This window comes from Dipodomys spectabilis, unplaced genomic scaffold (assembly GCF_019054845.1).
Source record: "Dipodomys spectabilis isolate Male_0828 unplaced genomic scaffold, ASM1905484v1 ptg000297l, whole genome shotgun sequence".
Classification (NCBI taxonomy): domain Eukaryota; kingdom Metazoa; phylum Chordata; class Mammalia; order Rodentia; family Heteromyidae; genus Dipodomys; species Dipodomys spectabilis.
This window is the reverse complement of record NW_024870974.1, coordinates 21,623,415-21,646,779: the sequence shown is the minus strand read 5'-3', so window position 1 is coordinate 21,646,779 and position 23,365 is coordinate 21,623,415. Positions and strand designations below refer to the sequence as shown.

Sequence of the window (23,365 nt, the reverse complement as noted above, 5' to 3'; positions counted from 1 at the left end):
GGTGGAGAGCAGGAAGGGGCTGGCTGGGCAGGATCCCTGAGCACCTGCCAAGAGCTCAGTTAACCATTTAACCAGGGCGATGGGGAAGGACAACCGCAGCGTTTCTTGACCCTGTTTCCTGAGAAGCGAACAAGATGGACGGTTCCAGCAAAGAGGAGGAAGAGGAGGAGGAGGAGAGCACATTCACCACCATTTCCCTAGCAGATGATACAGGTAAAGAAGACAAGGATATGTTCTCAATGTTTGTTTGTTTTTTAATTGAGCATTGGTTACCTTTATTACAATAGTAGACATAGTCATCATAGAAAGTTTGAAAAATAGAGCTACAGAAGCAGTTTTTAATTAAGAGCTGTTTTTCTTCCTCTTTTTACATTAAGTGATAATTTTTAAGATTCCCACGGCTTTTTAAATTTGATCAACAAACAAAAAGTTTAAATGTTCATTTCCTGTAAGTTCAGGAAATACAGCCTCAAAGTTATTGCTAATCCTATGATTTTATTGCCTTACTTTATTCAGTTATAGTCCAATTATTTTCTATTTTATCAAAACATACTGTCATTTGTGAAAAATGATGTAGTATATTCTACAAGGAACTTGAAGAATTCTTTCTGACAATAAGGACAAAGTTCACCAAATTTAACAAAGGAAGAGTGAAACCGGTTTTTCTTTTCTAAGATTCAAATGGGAGGAATAAGTGTACCTCATTCAATATTTCAGAGCAAATAGTGCTGAATTGTGTGATATTAAAAAGAAGTACTTCAAATCTAAAGCCCCCAAATCTTGGTGTGTGTGTGTGTGTGTGTGTGTGTGTGTGTGTGTGTGTGTGTGTGTGTGTGTGTGTGTGTGTGTGTGTGTGTGTGTGTGTGGTTTTCTGCCCAATTTCCTTCAGTACAATAATAGTAAGAAGCCAGCAAGACTGCAACTAAGCCACAGGGGTTGGTGATTTTGATTAACAGCGAGCAGAGCATGAATATTTAACAACAAGCGCTCTTTCCTGCAGCCATGGTTCTCTCCTTTCTCTCTAAACACTCGGATTCCAAAACGTGTCTTTCTAACGTGCAGCCAGACACTTCCCAGGATCCACCAGCTGGAGCTCCGAGCCTCCCGCCCTGCATCCGCATGCTGGGGTCTCTGGGAAGGAAAGAGAGGGCATTTTAGCTTTCCTAAGGGGAGGAAGGACACAGGTCTGGGGACTGCTGGGCAGGTGGAATGTTGCTGTCTGTATGGTGCTGTTCTCACCAGGGTGTTTTAGAAAATGACAGAGCTGCTGAAGGCTGTGAAGAAAGCAAAGACAGAGGGACAGGTGCTTCTTAGCTAATGGAAGGCAGCGTAGCAAACCTCCTGAGCCACAGAGCCCCAGACACCGTGGGTGCAGGCGGTGCCACTCCCGTGTGTTTGTTTGCTCAGAACACAGCTCAGCTCACAGTTCTTCTGCACTGTAATATGGGCAGAGGTAATGAAAAACCGTTGGAGGTGTTGAGCCTGTTTTGTTTTCTTTTGTCGGTGGTGGGGCTTGAACTCTGGGCCTGGGCGCTGTCTCAGTTCTTCAGCCCAAGGCTAGCTCTCTACCACTTGAACCACAGCACCACTTCTGGTTTTCTGAGTGGTTTATCAGAGATAAGAGTCTCATGGACTTTCGTGCCCAGGCTGGCTTTGAACCGAGATCCTCAGATCTCAGCCTCCTGAGTAAGTAGGATTACAGGTGTGAGCCGCTGGCACTGGCCTGAGCCCTTTTAAAATCATTCTTCTCTACCCTTAACCACACCCTTAGATTTAAAACTTCATACACTTGCTGTCTTTTGTGATGAGAACACTTGAGATCTACCCTGTTAGTAATTCTAAGTATATAATACACCATAGTCACCACTATCTACAAATTCATTCTTCCTCACTGAAATTCTACATGCTTTCCACAACATCTCCCCCAATCTTCCACTTTCCAACTGCTGGTCACCCCCATTTTATTCTCCGTTGCAAAGTTTGACTTTTTTTTCTAGATTCTATCCATAAGTGCTGTCTAGCCTCTCTCGTCCAACGTGATCAACCACTGATTCTTGTGGACTTGAGGCTGAAAATGTCACCCAAAGCTGCTCTGCTCCCTCCTACCATGAACCCCAGCACCAGCCTCTCAGCCATCTCAATTCCTATCTTCCCACGTCTGTCCTCACCTTGACCACAACCCTCCCCAGCTCTGCAGTGAGCAATCAGAACCCATCACATCTTGCTAGGTGAAGTCTGACCCTGAGCTGGGCTCCCTGGCCCAGGCCCTTGCCTGGACTTCAATGCCATTTCCTGACCCACAGTGTGGACCCAGTGGGAGACACTTCATGCTCCGTGGACCATTTATGCCTCTGCTTTTGGCTGCTTCCCCCTTGGCCTGGAATAATATCACAGGCCTTGGTTCTTGGCGGGCCAGGTCTGGCTCCCGTAACCCCCTACCTCCAGCTACCCCATAACCCTTCACTAGGGTCATCCCTTAACACCTCACTCCTCTCCTCCAGAAAGCCTTTCTTTCATCTCCCAAGACTATTAGGAATCAACTCAGCAAGGAAAGATGAAATCTATCCGTTCTATTCCACAGCACCAGTGTGTGTGTGTGTGTGTGTGTGCGCACACACATGTGTGTGCAAGTGTATGAATGTGTGTGCAAGTGCATGCATGAGTGTGTGAATGTGTGAGTGCGAGTGTGTGTGAAGACAGCTTCTACCCAACAGACTTAACTTCTAGAACACGGAGTCTGGGTTTAGGCACTCAGCCTGTCTGTTTCAGTGCTTGTCACTAGTACAGCACCTGAACACTGCCATGGATCTCAACACTTTTGTTATTTTTTTTTTTTTTAAATTTTTGATGCCTGTACTGTGGCTTGAATTCAGTGCCTGACGCTTTCATTTGGCTTTTTGTGCTCAGACCTAGTTTTCTCCCAGCTGGCTAATTGGGTTGCTTTGCTCTGTCTCAGCTTCCTTCGTAGCTGTGTCTGTGTGTGCCCTGCAAAAGGGCCAGCATGGCCAACCCCAGCTGCTCTGCTCTTGGAATCCGCCTTCCTACATTGCTTCTACCTTGTTTGAGCTTCTTTGCCACCTCCACGTGAGGGTCAATTTAGTTCTGTTTCCAGAAGGCATTTATTGAGCAGCTACTTGTGTAGGTGATGTGTTGGCAGGATCTGCCCGCTGGGAGACTTGGCACAGGCAGACTGGCAAGAAGGGCTCACGGCAGGAAATGCTCGCACTCACATGTGTTACACGGTATCTCACCTCCCTGAGCCTCGGCGGTGTGCCCCGTCGCATGATGATCACAAGAAGAGGCCTCAGAACCCCTTTGAAGTCTGCGTTGGTGAGGGAGGTGTCCTGAGCTGGTGCTGCACACGGGGAGCATGTGGTGTATTCATTTCCTCCGCTCCCTATTCAAGGAGCTCAGAGGAAGGGTGTGCATCCATCTGTTCCCATGGTAACGACAGGGTCCTGTGGACATTGTCCTCCAAGCCACGACCCTGTCCTGTGGACACTGTCCCTCAAGCCAGGGCAGTGGCGGTGCATGTGAGCCAGCCCTCGGCTGAAGAGCACGATTCTTTTCCGCTGGCCCCTTGGGCCGGCCCTCTGCGCCCTCCCGTCCACAGCCTGCCCAGTGCTCTCCTTTGTGACCCGGCCTGCGTCCTGACCCTGCTTTGGAAAATCGCTCTTCACTCACAGTCAGAACCGGGCCTGGCTGCTTTCGGTGTTAGCCAATTAGCCCCCATTGTCAGGTTGTCATGTTTCCTGGACAAGTGGCACAATTGCTGTGTGCTTTTATTCTGTACTGCGCTCCAGCGCTGTGCAGAAACTGTAACAGTGCCCTCTCGCGCCTGAGGCGGCAGGCTGGGTCTGGAAGCGTCCCGAGGGCCATCTGCCACGCCGTGGCCCGGCAGGGCAAGCCCCCCCTTGGTCAGCAGGCCCAGGCTCCTTTCCATCTCATCCACCCATCACGTCCACGCTAGATGAGGAAGGGAACGGATGTGTGCTGTGGCGAGAGGGGGCTGAGCCCTGCAGGAGTCTTGTCCTGGACAAGAGTGAACGGAATGGTTCACAGGTGACACCTGACTTCTCCATGTCGGCCGAGGCCTGGTGGTAACCCTGCCGTGGGAGACAGCGGGGCCGCTGGATGCACCATGGAATTGCTTGTGTCCAGTGAAACAGACCAGGCCCATCTCTGTTCGTGCTCCATCTCCTTGTAATGAATTTGGCCAAGAAGATTCATTTCAGAGATCATTCAGCCGGATGCCAGTGGCTCCCACTTGTTATCCCAGCTACTCAGGAGGGTGAGATTGATCTGGGGAGTCGAGGTTCAAAGCCAGCCCAGGTCGAAAATGTGAGCCTTTTATCCCTAATGAAGTAGCAAAAACAAAGCCAGAAGTGGAGGTGTGGTTCAAGTAGTAGTACACCAACAGCCTTGAGCATGGCAAGTTAAAAGAGTGCCGGATCAGATCCTGAGTTCAGGCTACAGTACAGGCACCGAAGAAGCCAGCCTGGGAAGACAAATTGGAGAGACCCTTATTTCCAATGAACCAGCAAAAAGCTGGATGTGGAGGTGTGACTAAAGGTGGTAAAGCACCAACCTTGAGTAAAAAAGGCAAGTGAGAGAGTGAAACCCTAAGTTCAAGCCCCTTGTACCAGCACATAGTATATAAACATGTATATACATACACACCCATGTATTCACATGCATGCGTATATATGCATACGTGTGCGTGCATATGCATGTGTGCACCTATGCATATGTGTATGTGTACACACATATATCTGTATGTGTAAATGTGTATGTCATTCAAAGGCTATTCAAGATCATTCTCTAGTATGGTGGGAAATGAAGTCTTCAGTGGAATCAAACAAATATTTTATACCAGCAATGGGAGAATTTTCAACAGATCTTAAATTGGCATTTGGGATCCATATGTGTAAAGATAGCACTGGCACTGTGGAACATCTGTCCCTGGAAGCTGCGGAGAATCGGCACAGCGGTACGGGGAATACCGGCCTCGGCCCAGCGAAACGCCTTAGACTTTGTGGGGAGGAGGAGGTGGGTGTGTATGGGGGGGGTGAGTAGCTTCTCCAAGCTCCTGAGGCTCCAGTGCTGGGTGCCAAATATATTGCTAGAAACGTCAAGTGTTCTTTCTAAAGAAACACTTGACACTTCTTTCAGGAGAAATCCAGTTAGCTGAAATCAATCATCTAGGAAAGAAAAGAAACTAGTTTGAATAAACAAGCTTGGGAAATTGGAGTGCTAGGGCACTCTAAAGGTTTTCTTAATCTAGGCAAAGCTCTAATTTTCTCATCACAGGAAAAGTATTAATATTGTGACTCTTCCTGAAACAGACAAATACATCCGTCAGTTGTCAGCAATGGCTTTTACTTTTTCGATAGATTAACAACATGAAACAGAACCCGTAAATGTTAGAATTCATCTTAATTTCATACAAAAATCTTTATAGTTATGTTTAGAGTTAGTTTCCCAGCTGGCACCCCCAACATTCCAGGTGAGCTGAGTGATTTACCTGCGCTCCTGAGCTCGGGAAATGCTGCGTTCTCTTGGGTTTGGTTCCCACTGAGAAGGAAGCAAAGTGGCTGGACTTTTGTTCCACAAAGGCTCCGACTGGGTTGGCTCTTTGAGCCCAGTTCCTCTCCTTCCTGTCTGCCTTGCTCAGAATTTGAGGTTCAGAGACTGATCTCCATAGAGACCCTTAAGCTAGTGTGAGGGTATAGAGAGGAATGAATCAACCCTCCAACATAGGACAGACTGAATGAAGCAGCTCCTGCTGGGAGCTCCAGCTCTAGAAATAAATTGTAAATGATGCCTGAGGCGCGCACGGCTATCCTAGAGTTAATATGCGTGTCATCTCAGAACCAAGGTTAGCAGAAAAGTTGTTTCAAGAAGGCAGGCTTTGCTTTCTGAGACGGATTCTGTAGTCATTTTGAATTCTCCACTCTGAGTGCATACAGGGCCCAGGGGCCTCTGTGAATGGTCGGTGGGGACAGCCCGCCTTCCTGTGGCCTTTGTCACAGGGCCTGCCTCCCTGCCACCAGCCCTCTCAGGTTGCTCTTTTCAGCTCTTGCTGACTTTTCTTCCATTTAACTGTTGTTCCCTGTTTACACACACACACACCAGCTTAATGACTTTGGCTCAGAGCATTTGCCATGTGCATGCGTGCCTCTCAATTGCTGTGTGAGAAAGCTTGTATGTTAAAATCGCTTCTTTTCCCACCCCTCCTCTGAATCTGTGCTAACCTTTTCCTAGAGGACAAAGCGCTCTCTTATTATTCGTTCTTAATATTTTGCTTTCATTTTCATTCTTGCTTATTACAAGGGTCGTGGATTTTCTTAAGGTCTATTTAGCAAGCTCCATTTGTAAAAAAAAATTATTTAGAGTTAAAAAAATGTTTCTTTATAGAATTGTGAAATTCTAAATGACTTCAGTTTCCTGGTGTTGAAATCATCTGTAACTTTCACTGTGGATTTCTGTCCCTTCTGCTTGCAGCCCCTTAGCGGAGTGTAAGCATGAGATTTCCATAAAGGAAGTGATACAGATGCATATTCCGAGTGCCTCTTCAGTGCGCAGGGAAATGTTGATCCCGAAACACTATATTTCGCAGCCCATGCATCTCTATGAGATACTCTGCAATTGCCTGGCATGCATTCCCCAAAGAAAGCACATATTTCAAGGAATCGCTCAAAGAAATATTTTTTGCAGCATATTTTTGCTAGCACAAATATTAAGTCCTTTATTGGTCCGTTTTGTAAAGTGAAACATCCTTTTTTATTTTTATTTATTTATTTATTTATTTTGGTCCCATGGTGGGGCCTGAACTCTGGGCCTGGGCACTGTCCCTCAGCTCTTCAGCTCAAGGTTAGCGCTCTACCACTTGAGCCACAGCGCCACTTCCAGCTTTTTTCTTTTTGCTTATGTGGTGCTGAGGAATCGAAGCCAGGGCCTCTTGCATGCAAGGCAAGCACTCTACCACTGAGCCACCTTCCCAGCCCCAACATCCTTTTTTTAATAAGGTGTAGCCATTGATTGTGAGAGTAATTACAGAAGTCCATAGCTAACTTGCCTGGCAGGCTCCAATGGTAACACGTTTCAGGGTTTTTAGATGTGGTTTTGAGAGAGGCAGAAAAAAACTACAGGTGTTGCAGGCAGATGATTTGTCCCACGTCATTCTAGGTCTTCAGTGACCACTAAGAATCCATTGGTTTCTTTGTAAACACTATATAGCTGTTTGGATACTTGTTACCATGCTGTGTATACGTGTGTGCACACTGTGGCTGAGGCTTGAACTCAGGGCCTGGGTGCTGACCTTTAACTTTTTAGTTCAAGGCTGGCATGCTACCACTTGGTCAAACCTCTATGACCAGCTTTTTGGTAGTTAGAGATAAGAGTCTCATGAGACTTTCCCGCCCTGATTGGCTTTGAACTGTGATCCTCAGATTTCAGCTTCCTGAGTAGCTAGGATTACAGATGCATACCACCACTGCCCAGTTACCAGCCTTTAAAAAAAAAGAAAAAGAAAAAGAAAACATCATAACAAGTCCAACTAAGAGAGCTGTTTTAAGTATGACCATACTAATTATTTAGCCTTTGATGACTGATGATCATACAGCATTTGCAAAGAACGTGGAGCGTGCTAGGCTGTGGGTAAGACCCAATCTTACACCTGCTGTCCCATCAAATCCCCACCAGTAGCATGGTAGAGCATGATTATTCCCGTTCCTCAGATTGAAAACAGGCTCAGAATGGCTTAGTGACTTTTTCAAAGCAGATGTTGGATTTTAGCCCAGGTCTTGGTGACTTCAAAGCATTTATCAGTGACAAAGCATCAGCTAAAAACCACTAGGTAGATAGCACCGCCACTTTATTCTGACTAGGCAGAAGCAATAAGGTGCCTGCATTGCAGGTATTGAATAATGAAGTATGGTCCTGTGGCTACATTATGGGGTCAGTGCTTCAAAAATGTAATCACAGAACCAGAGGGTGCGAAGAGCCCCAGAGATGCTAAAGCAATCTAGGACGTGCTCAGACAGGACAAGTCGAATCAAAAATGGTGTCTATGCTGAGATTGCAAGCATGTAAAAGTAATTTATGTATATGGACTGGGAGGGAAGAAAATCTGGGGAAAATGTGTGTATTAGTGTGAGGAGAGCCTAGGTGGTTAGATTTCCATGGTGTTATATTTGTGCAATTTTAAAAATACAATCAGCCGTAGAGATTTTTCTAAAATAATGCATATGGAAGGAAGGTATTAAAATCCTAATGGGGATGTTGATTTTGAGAAGATTACCAGCCCTTCAGTCATGCAAGTCCATCAGCGCACAACATCTGCATTTTTTAGTGAAAAGTTGTCGTAAGGAATATAAAATATAGAAAGTGAGAAATTTAGCCACAGTTCATGGAAGGCAGATGGGTGAGGGAAGGTGCAGTAACTGTAAAAGCTTCTTCGTGATTTTTTAAATTTATATATAATTACTGTATAAAACAATCTCAAACTAAACAAACAGTGAAACTACCTTCAAAAGTATTCAAAAAAAAAAAAGTATTCTCCTTTATACTGAATAATTGAATAGCATCCTTCGGTTTTCTATGCTCAGGGATTTTCTCCTCCCTGACCACCATCTATTTAACAAATCTTACCTAATACTCAAAGCTCTTTCCAGCTTCATCCGTTGTCTTGGAAGTATGCCTTACTGATGAAATCCTCGGCTGAGAGTCAGACCTAGCATTTGGTGGTCATGTCATTTTAGTCAAGTATGTTGGTACTTTTGAAGATTATAGTTATTACTTTGTTAAGTGTTCTTGTCCTTGCATTTGTCTAGTGTCTCCTTGTGATCCAGGAGTTTGGTGAGAAACTGCCTGACACTGTGTTCTCTGCATCCTAGCAGATGCTATACAACTTCTGTTTATCCTTAAACAACTTTGATCCCTTGATTATCAATGCATAGTTTACTCATTTAGTAGCTAGTAAGGATTTTTGTTGGGGGTGAGGGGAGAAATTTTGAGACTATAATATCCCATTTCATGTCAAACAGTTGGTCTACTTATTTATATCAGCATGGACACATGCGTTTCCAAGTTATTGTGTATATTATATTATTCGGTGTATTTTTGGAGATGAGGAAGAGCTACATGGTGTCTTCAGATCTTTGAGATATAATTTTAATTTCTAAAATAGCATTTGTGATACTACAACATTTTAATCAAGATTCTATTCCTGCTGCCTTGAATTATTCAATTCTCACTTAATTCATATTTTTTCTCCAGCTAAATCAGCCTCCAAAGTTGATCTCCATCAGAGATAATGCACAGTGATGGATCAAGGAAGGTTGAATACTCCTTTATTTAATCATCTATGTAACAGTGAGTTAATTTGTGCCTGCTTTGTACCAGGCTTGGGGGCCAGGCTGTAAATTCAGGGCGACTGGGGTCACATTGTAAATTCAGGGTGTCTGAGTCTCAGGCTGGATACTCCTTTGATGAGTGATTGGAAAGTGGCTGAGGGCTGTCCATGTTTCTCTTCTCATGTGATCAGGAGATAGGATGTTCATCATCCAACACAATTTCATGGGTGTGTTGGTGATATTGTTGTTGTTCTCATAAATACCTGACAAAAACAATGTGAGGAAGTAAGGTTGGATCTGGAATGGTTTCAAACTCTCTTCATGGGTCTTAGGGTGGTGGCCTAGCAGAAATGTCACGGCAGGTAGGGTGCAGCAGAGCAAAGATGCTCACCCTTGCCTGTTGGCTGGAAGCTGAGCTGCAGCTATCAAAGCACCCACATGAGGCCTCTTTAGGACGCTACCTCTTCACGGGGGCGAGGTACCTCAGAACAGGTGTTCTAGACCACTGGGTGCACATTGTGCAGCCTTTTACAATCAGCTTGGTGGTCCTGTGATTCTTGGAAAGTGCGAATCTCCTAAACAGACATACACGAAGATCATCTGCTAAGTAGAAAACATTACTAAGGATAAAGTAAATCCAGAATCAATTTATGTACATGAAGTAAAAGTTAATTTTTTTGGTTTATGCAATTTTATTAAAGAAAAATAAATCAATTGCTACCAGAGCTAGTAGTTGATCAAGCTCTTATTCATCAATAACCTGCATTATTATATTATTATTATTGTTCTGACTTTTGAAAGATTAAAAGTTGATTTTGAAGCAATTTGGCCACTAGAGGTCACCACTATACCATGTCAAAGAGGACAAATCTGATCCTGGCTCTCACATGTCCTTATCTACTGCCCTCTGTGGCATTCGCAGTGTCTTTTCCTTTACAAGTATCTCAGAGGCATCAGAGTCAGAGATGACACTGAGGTGCCACCAGCTGTCACTCCAGAGTTGTTGCACGTGTGCCTGGTATGCACACGTGCACACCCGGAAAAACACTTCCTTTCTGCCTCTCACTGGCGGCACCGGGAACAGTGATAATTTGAGGAAGATCATAGGAGCTAGAGATGAGACAATGGTGAAAATCTAGTGTCACACCACGAGCACTCATGTTGGGCTTTTATGACATAAAGCTGAGAAACTGCACAGAATCTTAACCAGTCTTCTGGATTTCTGGCACTGGCCTTAATAACGGACCTTCAAGATAGACTTTCTGCCCGCAAAGATTTTAAGACATCAAGATAGGATTTTTCTGCTTAGTTCTAACTGTTGCTTACACCAAACCAGGCAAATCTCCCTATTTTCTTAGCTCGCCTCCCCTCCAGACGGTCAGACGCCACCACCATCCCACTGGTGTGGAGCGTCAGCTGTGTTCTTCATAATATATTTTCTATTAGAATAGAATATGCAACTGCTTTTTTGTTTATTTTGGTACTGGCATGAAGGCTTGAACTCAGGGGACTGTCCTTTCACTTTTTTGCTCAAGGCTGGTGCTCTACCACTTGTGTCACTTCTGGCTTTTGGGTGGTTAATTGGAGAGAGAGTCTCATGGACTTTTCTGCTCTGACTGTCTTCCTTTCTGACTCCCATTCAGCCTCCTAACTAGAGAGGCTGACAGGTGTGAGCGGCCAGGGCCTGACTTTGCAACGGCTTTACATTTTTTTAAAAATTCTTACTATAAAGGCGATGTACAGATGCAACTACATTTGCAATCTCATCTGGAGCTGTTCAAGGGAAGCTTAAATAAACACAAAGAAAAGGCAGCACTTTTAGTAATGAGATGAATCACTGCGAATTGCAGATTAATGAGCTCCAAGTATGAGAACACACCTGGTTACACTTGAAAGTTGTCAAAACATCTTCCTTTAACATATTTCACCTTAAAACATTCACAGTGTGTTTCGAACCCTCTTGATTACTTAAGACAAGAGCGAAGGTTTTACATCCACGTGAGAGACCTTGTCAGACAGCACAGAGCGCTTCCTTACAGAAGCCATGGTCACACAAAGACTTCAATCCAGAAGTCTCCCCATGTCTAGAAAGAAAAAAAATTTGATGTTCTGATTTAAATGAATTCTAGTGGATTCCTGTTGACCGGGGCAGAGGTTCAGTTTGGGAAGAAGAGACAATGTTTCCGGAGGTTGACTGTGCCACCTCGTGACTCCACTGAATATGACTGAGCTTCAATTTTATGTCAGGTGTATTTTACAACTAAAATGTACAAAATTATTTTAGCAGCACAAGGTCTCCGGTGCTCTGCGGTGCCGCCATCAAACGTTATTCTTTCAGATCAGTCCTGTGCCAGGGTAAGAACTCGTGGACGTTGAGACTCAAGTATGTCACAATCGTGAGGCACTTTTAATCCTTCCTGTCTGAAGGCTAGGCTCATCATTCTTGCTACTTTTTTGTGTGCATTCCGATGACAGTGATGTTGGAGTTCTAGTAAATTCCCTCAAACCGTAGATTGCAGCCCCAGCCAAATGTGCAGTGCGCACACACCAGGTGGAGATTTACATTTTAGTGTGCGGGCTTTTAAGAGAATTCAGGCCAAGAGCAGGAGGCAGACCGAGCTGCCCCCAGGTATGAGAGGCCAGCGGGCGGGCCGGGCCGGGTGTGCGGGCCGGGGCAGGGGGGGGGTGTGCGGGCCGTTGCGGGGGGGGGGGGGCCGGGCCGGGGCGGGGAGGGGTGTGCGGGCCGGGGCGGGGGGGGGGGGGGTGTGCGGGCCTTTGGGGGGGGGCGGGCCGGGCCGGGCCGGGTGTGCGGGCCGGGGCGGGGGGGGGGGGGTGTGCGGGCCGTTGCGGGGGGGGGGGGCGGGCCGGGGCGGGGAGGGGGTGTGCGGGCCTTTGGGGGGGGGGCGGGCCGGGCCGGGCCGGGTGTGCGGGCCGGGGCGGGGGGGGGGGTGTGTGGGCCGTTGCGGGGGGGGGGGGGGCGGGCCGGGCCGGGCCGGGCCGGGTGTGCGGGCCGGGGCGGAGGGGGGGGTGTGCGGGCCGTTGCGGGGGGGGGGGGGGCGGGCCGGGCCGGGTGTGCGGGCCGGGGCGGGGGGGGGGGGTGTTGCGGATCCCCACGGATCCCCCGCGGGCCCCAGGCGGGAAGCCCGCTTCCTCTCCGGCTGCAACATGGGCTGTGTGTGGAACCAGCACCGTTAGGGTTCCCCTCCGTTCTGAAGAGTCGGGGAGCGGCGCCATCACGGTGACGCTGCGGGTCTCGAAGTCTGCTCTGAGCACTGAGGACCCACGGGAGCGTAGCTTTGGCCTTCTCTGTCCCGAGAGGCCCACCCCCGAGCTGACAGCCCGCAGTCCGGACTGCGACCGGCCTCCAGGGGAGGAGACAGCCACTGGCAGGGGAGGGACCAGCGCTCCCTCAGGCAGCCCGCTTCCGTGCTGTTATTGGCTGCTTTTGCAGGACCCGCCCATAAAACTCTCAGTCCTGATTGGGCGCCAGTGTCCTTTTGTTAAGGCAAAGGTGAATCCCAGCACCCTGGAGGAGGGGCTGGCGGGGAAATGGGTCGCCTGAGGCGGGCGGTAGCTAATCAGTGCGCAGGCGTGAATCCTAGAATCTGGCTGGGTGGCTCCTGGGGCGGGGCGGGCCCGGCGGATGGGGCGGGGCTCCTCCCTGCGCATGCCCGGTAGGTGAGGAGGGCGGAGCTGCCGGTGTCAGTCGGTGCTGGAGTCCCGGGCCGGAGGCGTGATCTCGGGATCCCGCCCCTCCGGCGCCTCTGAGGTAGGGGAGGGTGTTGGGGAGTGTGGTCGGGGTCTGGGAGGCCTGGCTGGGGTGACAGGGTAGGTGGCCTGGGTCCCGCCGACAGCCTGGGGGGAGGCGGGTCGTTGGGGCCCGGAGGGGCGGCCTGAGGCCTGGCGGTGGGTGGTCGGCCGCGGCCTGGTCCCCGCGGTTCTCCTTCCCCCCCTCGGCCTCCGGGGAGGCGGGCACCCCGGGACCTCCCGGCGTCGCCCCGCCGCCGGACCCTGGGGGCCGTCCGGGCGGGAGGGGGCCTGGAGCCTGGATGGCCATGGCTGCCCCTCCGGAACCCGGATGCAGGGAGGGGCGCGCCGGTGGGGCGGGGGCCGCCGCGGAGGGTGGGGGCAGGGACAGCTGACTGGAGGGGGGGTCAGCTCCCCTCGGGGGTCCTGGGCACCAGTTGTGGGGAGCTGGGGCTGGGGGCCGGAGCCCGGCGGGCGGGCGCCGGGACTGTGATGTAACAGTGTGGCGGGCTCTGCCTCCCTCCGGCCGGAGCCGCCTCCCGCGCGCGCGCCGGCCTCCGCGCCTGCCTCCCCGCCGGCCTCCGCGCCTGCCTCCCCGCCGGCCTCCCCGCCGGCCCGCCTGCCTCCCCGCCGGCCTCCGCGCCTGCCTCCCCGCCGGCCTCCGCGCCTGCCTCCCCGCCGGCCTCCGCGCCTGCCTCCCCGCCGGCCTCCGCGCCTGCCTCCCCGCCTGCCTCCCCGCCGGCCTCCGCGCCTGCCTCCCCGCCGGCCTCCGCGCCTGCCTCCCCGCCGGCCTCCCCGCCGGCCCGCCTGCCTCCCCGCCGGCCTCCGCGCCTGCCTCCCCGCCTGCCTCCCCGCCGGCCTCCGCGCCTGCCTCCCCGCCGGCCTCCCCGCCGGCCTCCCCGCCTGCCCGCCGGCCTCCCCGCGCGCGCGCCGGCCTCCCCGCCTGCCCGCCGGCCTCCCCGCCTCCCCGCCGGCCTCCCCGCCGGCCTCCCCGCGCGCGCGCCGGCCTCCGCGCCTGCCTCCCCGCCGGCCTCCGCGCCTGCCTCCCCGCCGGCCTCCCCGCCGGCCTCCCCGCCGGCCTCCGCGCCTGCCTCCCCGCCGGCCTCCGCGCCTGCCTCCCCGCCGGCCTCCGCGCCGGCCTCCCCGCCGGCCCGCCTGCCTCCCCGCCGGTCTCCCCGCCTGCCTCCCCGCCGGCCTCCCCGCCGGCCTCCCCACCGGCCTCCCCGCCTGCCCGCCGGCCTCCCCGCGCGCGCGCCGGCCTCCCCGCCTGCCCGCCGGCCTCCCCGCCGGCCTCCCCGCCTGCCCGCCGGCCTCCCCGCCTGCCCGCCGGCCTCCCCGCCCCCGCGCGCGTGCCGGCCTCCCCGCCGGCCTCCCCGCCTGCCCGCCGGCCTCCCCGCGCGCGCGCCGGCCTCCCCGCCGGCCTCCCCGCCTGCCCGCCGGCCTCGCGGGGTCTGCCGCACACCCGGACGGAAGGTCCACGCGGGCCTGGGGCGGGTCGATGCAGCCCGGCGCCTGGTAGAACTACAGAGAACCCGGGGGGCAAATGTAGGCGAGACCCTGGAGGGAAGCGGGGCCGGAGCGGCCGACGCGGGCCCGGAGTGAGCTTGGCGGCTGCGGGAGAGAGCTGCCCAGAGGTGCGCGGGGAGGGAGGGGGGTGGCGGGGGGGGGGGGGTGGCCGCCTGGACTGGAGGCTTGGCCCTGGGAGAGGGGGGGTCTCCTGTGACTTGAGTCAGCCCTTCTCCTCTTGGGCCCTGGTTCTTGATCTGTAAAAATGAGGCCTCTGCACCCAGGTGGCGTTTCTACCATTCTTTTTGTGGTTCAAATTGAAACCACAATTTACGGAGCACTAAGCCTATACACACGTACCCCGCGTGGCTAATCCGTTCAGTTCTCCACCAGACACACGGCCAGCCCCGTAAGACAGCCGAGAATCCTCATCTTGTATGTACGCAGCAGAGCTGGGATTTGAACCCAGGTCACCCGTGTCGCTTTGAACCCAGCCACTGAGCTAAGAGAAGCGTCAGTACAAAACAAAGCAGAGGTGTAGTTGAGAGTGTAGACGTGGAAAAGGTAACTTAAATGGGTCTTGTCCTAGCATTTGCCACATTTCCGGGTCCTTTTTTCTCTTCATACTGTGTGCTTTCTCGGTGTAAAATGATCAAAAATAATTACAGATTTTCTTCCATTATCCAAGGCTAGGTACATATTACTGTGAGCTTGGGGGGAAAAAAGGAAGTTCTGATCTAAAGGATCCTTGGGTCATGTCCATTTCAGAGGCAGGATTGTATAAACAGAGCAACCTTCCCACCTCAAAGTTAATTGGACTGTTCCCACACTTGAGATGCTTTGGTCTGGATTCTCTTGTCAGATTTCATGTAGGCATGGGAGTAGAGGGAATTTACATGAACATGTAAAGGCACATTTGACTTGGAACTGATGTCATAGTGGCTAGAGGCAAAAAGATCTTGTGTTACAGACTCAACCTTGTACCAAGTGCACATACAGCACAGTGCAAATGGAGGCATTGCTCAGTTTAACAATTGTCCTATTTGGAAAGAAAGTCAATTCATGGTGAACATCCTTTCACTCCATACTCCACCTCTGACTCCATACTCCACCTTTGTTCTGTTACCATAAGTTCATTTCTCTGAAACTATGAAAGACTCTGAATATATACAGGAGTAGCATCTTGAGTTTGTTTAATCAGATAACAATAAAAGAAAATTGCTACTTGTGGAGAGGCAGCAGCAATGCTTTGGGCCAGCCACCACAGTTCTTCATAGGACCACCTTGTACAGGTGAGCAGGGCTGCCCTGGTGGCCCCTTGGAAGCGGGCATTAGCGGGTTGCAGTCTGTTCTGCAGTGCTCCATGATCGTGCAGGTTGATGGACTGTTGACTCTTGTCTTCTTTGCTGGACTTGCTGGAGCCGGGTCAGTCCTTGAACTGGTGTGAGTGGTATGAGGATTGGGGACAGTCGTTCTCTTCCTCAGTGTACAGTAAAGTGTGGCCCTCACCAGGAACAAAATAGCTGTAAGGTAATGCGTATGGTAACTAGGTAAATGTATTCGACATTGTATTCAACAAGAATATATCTTTTTGTATCAGTTTTTTAAAAGCTGAATGGAAAGGAGTGATTTTTGAAGCTTGACCTTCAAACAGTGCAATAAGTTTACAGATCTTTTTTTGGTGTGTACTGATACATACTTTTGTGCATGTGTGTATGTATGTGTAGGTCCCGGGGCTTGAATTTAGGGCCTGGGCACTGTCCCTAAGCTCATTAATTTTTGCTCAAGACTAGCACTCTACCACTTGAGCCACACCTCCACTTCTGGCTTTTTTGGCGCTTAATTGGAAATAAGGGTTTCACAGACTTCCTGCCTGGGCTGGCTTTGAACTGCAGTCCTCAGATCTCAGTCTCCTGGGTACTTTTGCTGAGATGCAGAGAACCTGAGACTTGAAACCATGGAAACCAGGTGGAGGGGGTGGCTTGTGGTGCTTTGTGGAAAAGGGGAGCTGCCAGAGGACTGTGTAGATTTGTTACGTGCGCTGTTGAGATACTTGGATTCCATTCATATTTGCTTCTTTGATAATGCTATGTAAAGATGAGGGAGGGCCTACCCAGGGGCAGTTCTTAGGCTTGTACACTGGGCGTTGTGTCTGCTATATGGCCCAAATGACATCACTGGAAGGAAGCAGGAGCCGAGCCATGAGGGGCTGATTCCTCTCTGGATTCTCCATCTAGTATGGTCATCAGGTCTGGCTTCCAGTGCTTTGTGTTGTGTGCTCAGTGAATACTTTTTGGAAGAAAGTTGATGAAATGGATCTTGATTGCTTTAGTTCCAAGTACACTGGTTGACAAACCTGTTTTCAGTAACATTCCAGCACACTTGGTACATTCTCATGCATTTGGAAATGGCTGTTAATAGCAGAATAAAACACATGTCATAGAAATGTTCTAGTCAACTACATTGCTCGGTTACTTTCATGGAAATAATGAAATATTTAGGTACATTGCAACTTGTCTTGATTTAATCACAACCAGATGAGAAATAGACTTTTTTTTGGTTATTTCATCATAGTGTTTCACATATTTACTATTTTTAAGTTTTATTTATAAAAATGTAAACAGTAAAGTGAAATAATAATGAATATTTTGAAAACATTTGTCTTCTATAATCATCTGTAGTTAAAGAACTTTTTTTATTTTCTTTTTCTCTCTTTCTCTGTTGTTCGTTTGTTGGCTTGTTTATTGAGATGGGGTCTTGCTATGTAGTCCAGGCTGGCCTCAGCTCCTCAAATGCTGGGATTACAGGCATGCGTGACCAGGCCTGACTGCTGTGTTCCCCTTTAATATTTGTGTATGTTTTACGTAACTTAGTTTAGCCAATATGAAATTCTATAAGGATTCTTTGGTATTATAACAGTAGTAATTATTATTGAGTAGTCACTGCATTTAAAGTTGGAACTGTATTGTTCCATGAATGAATGGTCATTTGTTTCTGGTAGAGTTCTGAATAAGATTGAAGTAGTGACTTTTATGTGTTATATAACATTTGGCTTTATAATTGTCCTTAGTCCAAATTCCTAATAGTAAAATTCTATAAATTTTTTTAATGTTTTTATGAATTTTGTCACATTTTTAACATTTGTGTGCAATATTTATGTATTTGTTTTTCCATAATTTTTTGCTAGCATTTTATCCTTTTTTCTTTGTGCTGGGAATTGGGCACAGGGACTCATTCATGCTAGATATGAACTGTAGACCCTCTGAGCTGCAGACCCAGCTTCCAATAGCATTTAATCTTTTGCATACCTTTTTTTTTTTTTTTTGTAGGTTGTGGGGCTTGAACTCTGGGCCTAGTCGCTGTCCCTGCGCTCTTCAGCTCAAAGGGAGCACTGCTTGAGCCACAGCCCACTTCTGGTTTTCTAGTGGTTTATTGGAGATAAGAGGCTCATTGACTTTCCTGCCTGTGCTGGCTTTGATCTGCGATCCTCAGATCTCGGTCTCCTGAGTAGCTAGGATTATAGGTGTGAGCCACCAGTGCCTGGCTGCATACCTTTTAAAATAATTAAATAAGCCAGGCCCTGGTGGCACATGGTTACTCGACAGGCTGAGATTAAAGATCACAGTTTGAAGCCAGCTCAGGCAGGAAAGCCTGTGAAACTCTTATCTCCAGGTAACAACCAAAAAGCTGGAAGTGGAGTTGTGCCTCAAGTGGTAGTATACTAGCCTTAAGCATGAAGGCTCAGGGACTGCACCCTGGCCCTGAGTTCAAGCCCCAGGACTGGTACCAAAAAAGAAAAGAAAAATACTTAATTTAGAAAAAAAATGCTCAATGTTTTCTTTCCTTAGCACTTCTTTTGTAAACTGTACCATTTATAATCTTTTGCCCATATTTGCCCCCCCCTCCCCCCCCAGAAGCAGTAAAGCAGGTGGAAAGAGTTCTTGGCCCCATGGTTTGGTAGATCATCTTTTTTTTTTTTTTTTGGCCTGTCATGGGGCCTGTACTTTGGGCCTGAGCGCTGTCCCTCAGCTCTTCAGCTCAAGGCTAGCGCTCTACCACTTGAGCCACAGTGCCACCTCCAGCTTTTTCTGCTTATGTGGTGCTGAGGAATCGAACCCAGGGCCTCAGACATGCAAGGCAAGCACTCTACCACTGAGCCACCTTCCCAGCCCCGGTTAGATCATCTTTTGAAGGAAGCTTATTTTGTTATAATTCGTCTGTGCTGCTTTTTCTTGTTACAGACCATTCATCAGGATTTTTCTGTCCGAGGCGCAGTTCAGTGCCCAGGATGATGAACGCTGACATGGATGGTGAGTTCTCTCCTCCCTGGGTTCTGGGCTGTGGATGCCTCTGCCTCCATATACAATGCCACAGGCACAGAAACAGTCTTCAGAGGTGAGGTGTTGGCTGATGTCTGTACTAACGTGCCATCTGGTCTTAGAAAGGAGCCAATGCTACTTCAGGCCTTCACTGCTGTTTTGGGAGTTCAAACTCAGGGCCTTGGGCTTTGTGGCAGTTTCCAGCCCTGTTTTTCACTAGTTATTTCTAGGCTGGGGCCTCGCTTCCTGCCTGAGCATATGCCTGAGCCTCGATCCACCTTTCTGTAGGCTTCCTGCCTGGGCTGTGATCACAGGCGCACACGACCTCATCCCGCTTCCTTTTTATGGACACTTTTCTGTCGTGGTAGCCTGGAACCTGGTTCCCCCATCTCATGTAATCTCCCTTGTAGCTTGGGATGACAGGCATGCACCACTGCCTCCCGCTGTGGGTTGGGGGTGAGGCTGGCCTTGAACTGTGATCCTTCTGTTCTCAACCTCTCAAGTGGCTAGAAGTACAATAGGCATGAGCCACTGGCACTCAGCTTTGGCAAATCATATTTTACTTTTTACATGGTATGTCCTCATTTTTAATGTATCAATATAACTTCACAGACATCTGTACAAGTCAACAAAGATAATGACTATAAAATGGTTGTGCAGACATATACGTGCTACTCTCCTCAAGTGATGCCTAATGATAATTAACAGTGAATCTGAACCTTTTCATTCCAGCAGTTGATGCTGAAAATCAGGTGGAGCTGGAGGAAAAAACACGACTTATTAATCAAGTGTTGGAACTCCAACACACACTTGAAGGTTAGCATGCATTTTGTAGTTTTCATGAATGATGTCCAGCTAACTGAAACTGTAAGCATTTATGTTGCCTAATTTTGTTAGTCTGTATATTTTTTTAAACCCTCACTTCACTAGTTTCCCCCTCCTTGCCTCTTCCTCCGACATGTAGCTCTGGCTGGTGCTTTTAAAGGACAGCTAGGCCTCAAGCAGGTCAGACACTTCCCCTGCCTCTCACATGACGCTATCTTCCATAGGAACTGGCCCTCAGGTAGCCATGTCTACCATGATCAAGCTTGTATGAGAGTGCAAAGAACATGCTAACCTCAGAGATGAAAGGGACTCGATCTGAGGTGCTCTGGTCTTTTCTTCACTTTCTACATGCCTTGCATTTCATTACAACCTAACTGTTGTGGATGCTTAATGAAATTGCGGTTGCATTTTTTGGTGAGAAGTTCCGTTACTGTACCTTTCCAGTGCTTCCCGCTGGAGAGGCAGCGTGTGTGGCTTCCCAGACCATCGGTCAGCCTCGTGCCTCCCCCTCAGACTGTTGCCCACCTGCCCTGCGGGCTGTCAGTGCTCAGGAGCAGCTCTCGCCCCCCTGCATTGATTTTCTTCCCTGGTTGCATTTCCTGTCGTCCCATCAGATTCCCCTTAGCAGAGCCGTTGCCTGACTAGAGCGGCTTCTCCTGTGCTGCTCAGGACTCTTGACCTTTGTCTACCGTTTTCTTCCTGAGGCCACTGTCCACTGTTAGTACACTGTGGATTTATGCTTGCTCCTGACCATGCTGGGCCCCCTGGCTGTGCACTCATGCCCGCACCCACCGTGTTTCTTTTATTTATTCTCTAGAGCACTGCTTGGCCCTTATTGCCAGTATATATTTCTGGAGGTCATTTTTTACAATTTGAGCATTAGGACCTGTGTCTTTGAAGTTTTTAGCTAAAGTAAAAATACAAAATGACTGCATTGCTTGGAAACTTTTTTGCTTATATCCAGTACATGAGTTCACTTGTGCTAGCCAACTACATATTTAGATAGACACTTTATAATAAAGACTTCACAGCTCATGTTGCTTAGGCATTTGTACCTTTTAAGAAATCTACTTTCTCATTTTTAAGAGGTAGCTACATAGCATGAATGGTAACTCTTTTTTACGTGATCAGTGTCTACTGATTTACAGTGTTCCCTCCGCTTGCTGCAACCTTTCTGATCTGAAACTAAAGACAGAAAAACAGAATTGTGATCTCCCTCTGATGAGTTATAAGCACTTTGTAATATAGAATCATTGCCATCATTTTATTGATGTTGGCATTCTTCTTTTTTATATAGATCTCTCAGCAAGAGTAGATGCAGTTAAGGAAGAAAACCTGAAGCTAAAATCAGAAAACCAAGTTCTTGGACAATATATAGAAAATCTCATGTCTGCTTCTAGTGTTTTCCAAACAACTGACACGAAAAGCAAAAGAAAGTAAGGGATTGAGTTCCCTTCTCATTGACGGAATTGCTGCTTCTCCCTCCCTCCCTCTCTTTCCCTCTCTCTCCCCCTTTCCTTCTCTCCATCCCTTCCCCCTCCCTCACTCTCTCCCCCCTTTAAAACTTGGGTAGATTCCAAAAGTTACAGTACCTTTGTTTGTGGCTTCATTGAATATTTATGAAAGTGTCAAATCTAGGCAAAATTAACTACTTAACAGGAGACTTCCATGAGTCTGTGTATTATGTTAGTCTAAGAAAATGTGCAGATGTATTGTAGAGACTTTATAATTAGAATTGCATATATTTATGAAACTTGAAGATGAATGTTTTATTGAATTTGCTTTGATATATAGGCTTAGCAATGTCTTTTACTACACGCTTACTTAGTAAGATATACAAGAAAATAACCATGTTGTGAAAATGTGACCAAAATCATGTACTGAATGCACAGCTTTACGTATGTACCTGTCCGCCATTGTGTGCCTCTCCTCCATCTGCCTCATTCTCCCCATTTCCCTTCTCCTAAGTCAAGATAGTTTCACATTTGTAAAAGTACTTTGAGTAGTAATCACCTGACAGTAACCTGATCTGTAAGTCCTGAAGTTAACCAAAACCTTGCCTAAAGTTTGTCAGTTGTACTTTCTAGTAATAAGATAGGACTGATGATGGTTTCTCTTTAACCATTGAAAACAGATTTGGGCTATAAAGAGGATTTTAATTAGAAACTAAATTATCAAATTGAGATTTGTTTAAAAACAAAAAACCAACTTGCTTTTGCACCAATAACCCACTTTCTATCTGAAAAGATAAGAATTTTGGTTATGTATCGATTAGAAGTAGAAAATCTGGGAGGAATAAATAGAAATAGGTAAAAAATAATGTGATAAAAGTAGCAACCTACTCCAAATGTTTTCACTCCAGATTTGTATTGTCTCTGGCACAGATCTTCCAGGGAATATATATATAAATATATGAAAATGGGTTAAGTTTGACTGATCTTACATATGCCACATGCTATGCTATTCCAGCTCTAGGACTTGGTTGCAAGGTTTATTTGTTGTACCTAGTCAATTAACTGTTACCAAATTCCTTGAAGAGTGTACTAGTATTAGAATCATGAATGAGAGAATTTTATATGTGGAATAATTGGTAAGCTCAGTATTTTTATCTTACTCTGTAAATTCAACTAATTGGTTTGTAGAATTTTACTCATTCTTTTAACAATTTCTAAAAATTTAGTTCATAGATTCCATTTGGTAAAGGAATCACTATCAGAGGTAATATTAAGATATTATACTAGGAAAAGAGATCCACTAATATAGCTTATGGTTATTAGATTTGAACTACTTTAATCATGGGATAATCTTATGTGTTAGTATAAGATTTGATGAATGACTTTAACTATATGAAGATGTAATAGTCATACTGCAAACATTTTGCATCCCTTTTGTGACCTAATTTTACAAATATTTAAAATTGTGTTGCATTTCTGCTTTGCTGTTTAATAAAAAGATGTTTCAGAGATTGTGTGTGTATGTGATGTAGTTGCCTAAGTGAACGGGATGTGCAAGAGTAGGGGTGTATCAGGGTGGTTCAGTGTTACCAATCTTATTCCAGTAGTTACTGTTAGAGAAGTGGCATACCTATAGACAATTATCACGGGATCTTACCTATCAGAGCCACTCAGCTCTGGGCTGTGATTTCGGGGGCGTCAGATGATGGGCAGGGATGGTGTCCTTGTTTTGCTTAATACCATTTTGAACCTTCACTGCTTATTCCAGGTTGATAAGCCATTGGCTGTTTTAATCCTGTAGCGCTTCTCATAACTGAACTGCTTCACTTCCATCTCTGCTTAGACATGGGTCAGTTCTTTTCATGACTCTTCACGGCCCATTTCTGCCTTCTTTGGCTGCTGTTTCCTGCTGCCGTCAGTCAAGTAGGTGATGAAAGGCTGAAATCCACGTGTTACGCGCTTGTTCTGCAAAAGCCAGCGGCACGTTTTTAGTTTTTGATATGGCAGTACTTCAGGATATCAATGTCTGTGTTGGAAATATAGGTGGCAAATAGTATGTCTAGCTTCTCTTTTGGTGGCTCTGAGCTTTTTTTTTTTTTTTCATGTAGGCCTCGTCTTTGGTCAAGTTTTAGCTAGAACCCTTAGGAATCAGTGACTA

General features: G+C 48.0%; 1 protein-coding gene across 4 annotated transcripts; it reads left to right on the top strand.

The window, feature by feature from the left end:
• Positions 1-22,714, top strand: Scoc (short coiled-coil protein). 4 transcript variants are annotated; one of them, XM_042701865.1, is made up of 4 exons: positions 1-213; positions 18,851-18,919; positions 19,664-19,744; positions 21,051-22,714. In XM_042701865.1, the coding sequence occupies exons 1-4, from the start codon at positions 135-137 to the stop codon at positions 21,191-21,193; spliced, it is 372 nt and encodes a 123-aa protein (XP_042557799.1). In that variant the 5' UTR covers positions 1-134; the 3' UTR covers positions 21,194-22,714. The 4 variants fall into 4 exon arrangements, with proteins under 4 accessions (XP_042557799.1, XP_042557798.1, XP_042557802.1 ...); XM_042701864.1 differs by having other exon boundaries at positions 5-213; positions 19,661-19,744; XM_042701868.1 differs by lacking the exon at positions 1-213 and adding an exon at positions 13,043-13,125.
• The last annotated feature ends 651 nt before the right edge of the window (positions 22,715-23,365 follow it).

What these genes read in the sequence shown, in the direction of transcription:
- Scoc (XM_042701864.1), top strand. Translation starts at nt 135, where the DNA reads ATGGACGGTTCCAGCAAAGAGGAGGAAGAGGAGGAGGAGGAGAGCACA. An exon ending in TTCCCTAGCAGATGATACAG is followed by an intron (nt 214 to 18,850) that starts GTAAAGAAGACA and finishes TTCTTGTTACAG; the next exon opens with ACCATTCATCAGGATTTTTC. An exon ending in GATGAACGCTGACATGGATG is followed by an intron (nt 18,920 to 19,660) that starts GTGAGTTCTCTC and finishes TTTTCATTCCAG; the next exon opens with CAGTTGATGCTGAAAATCAG.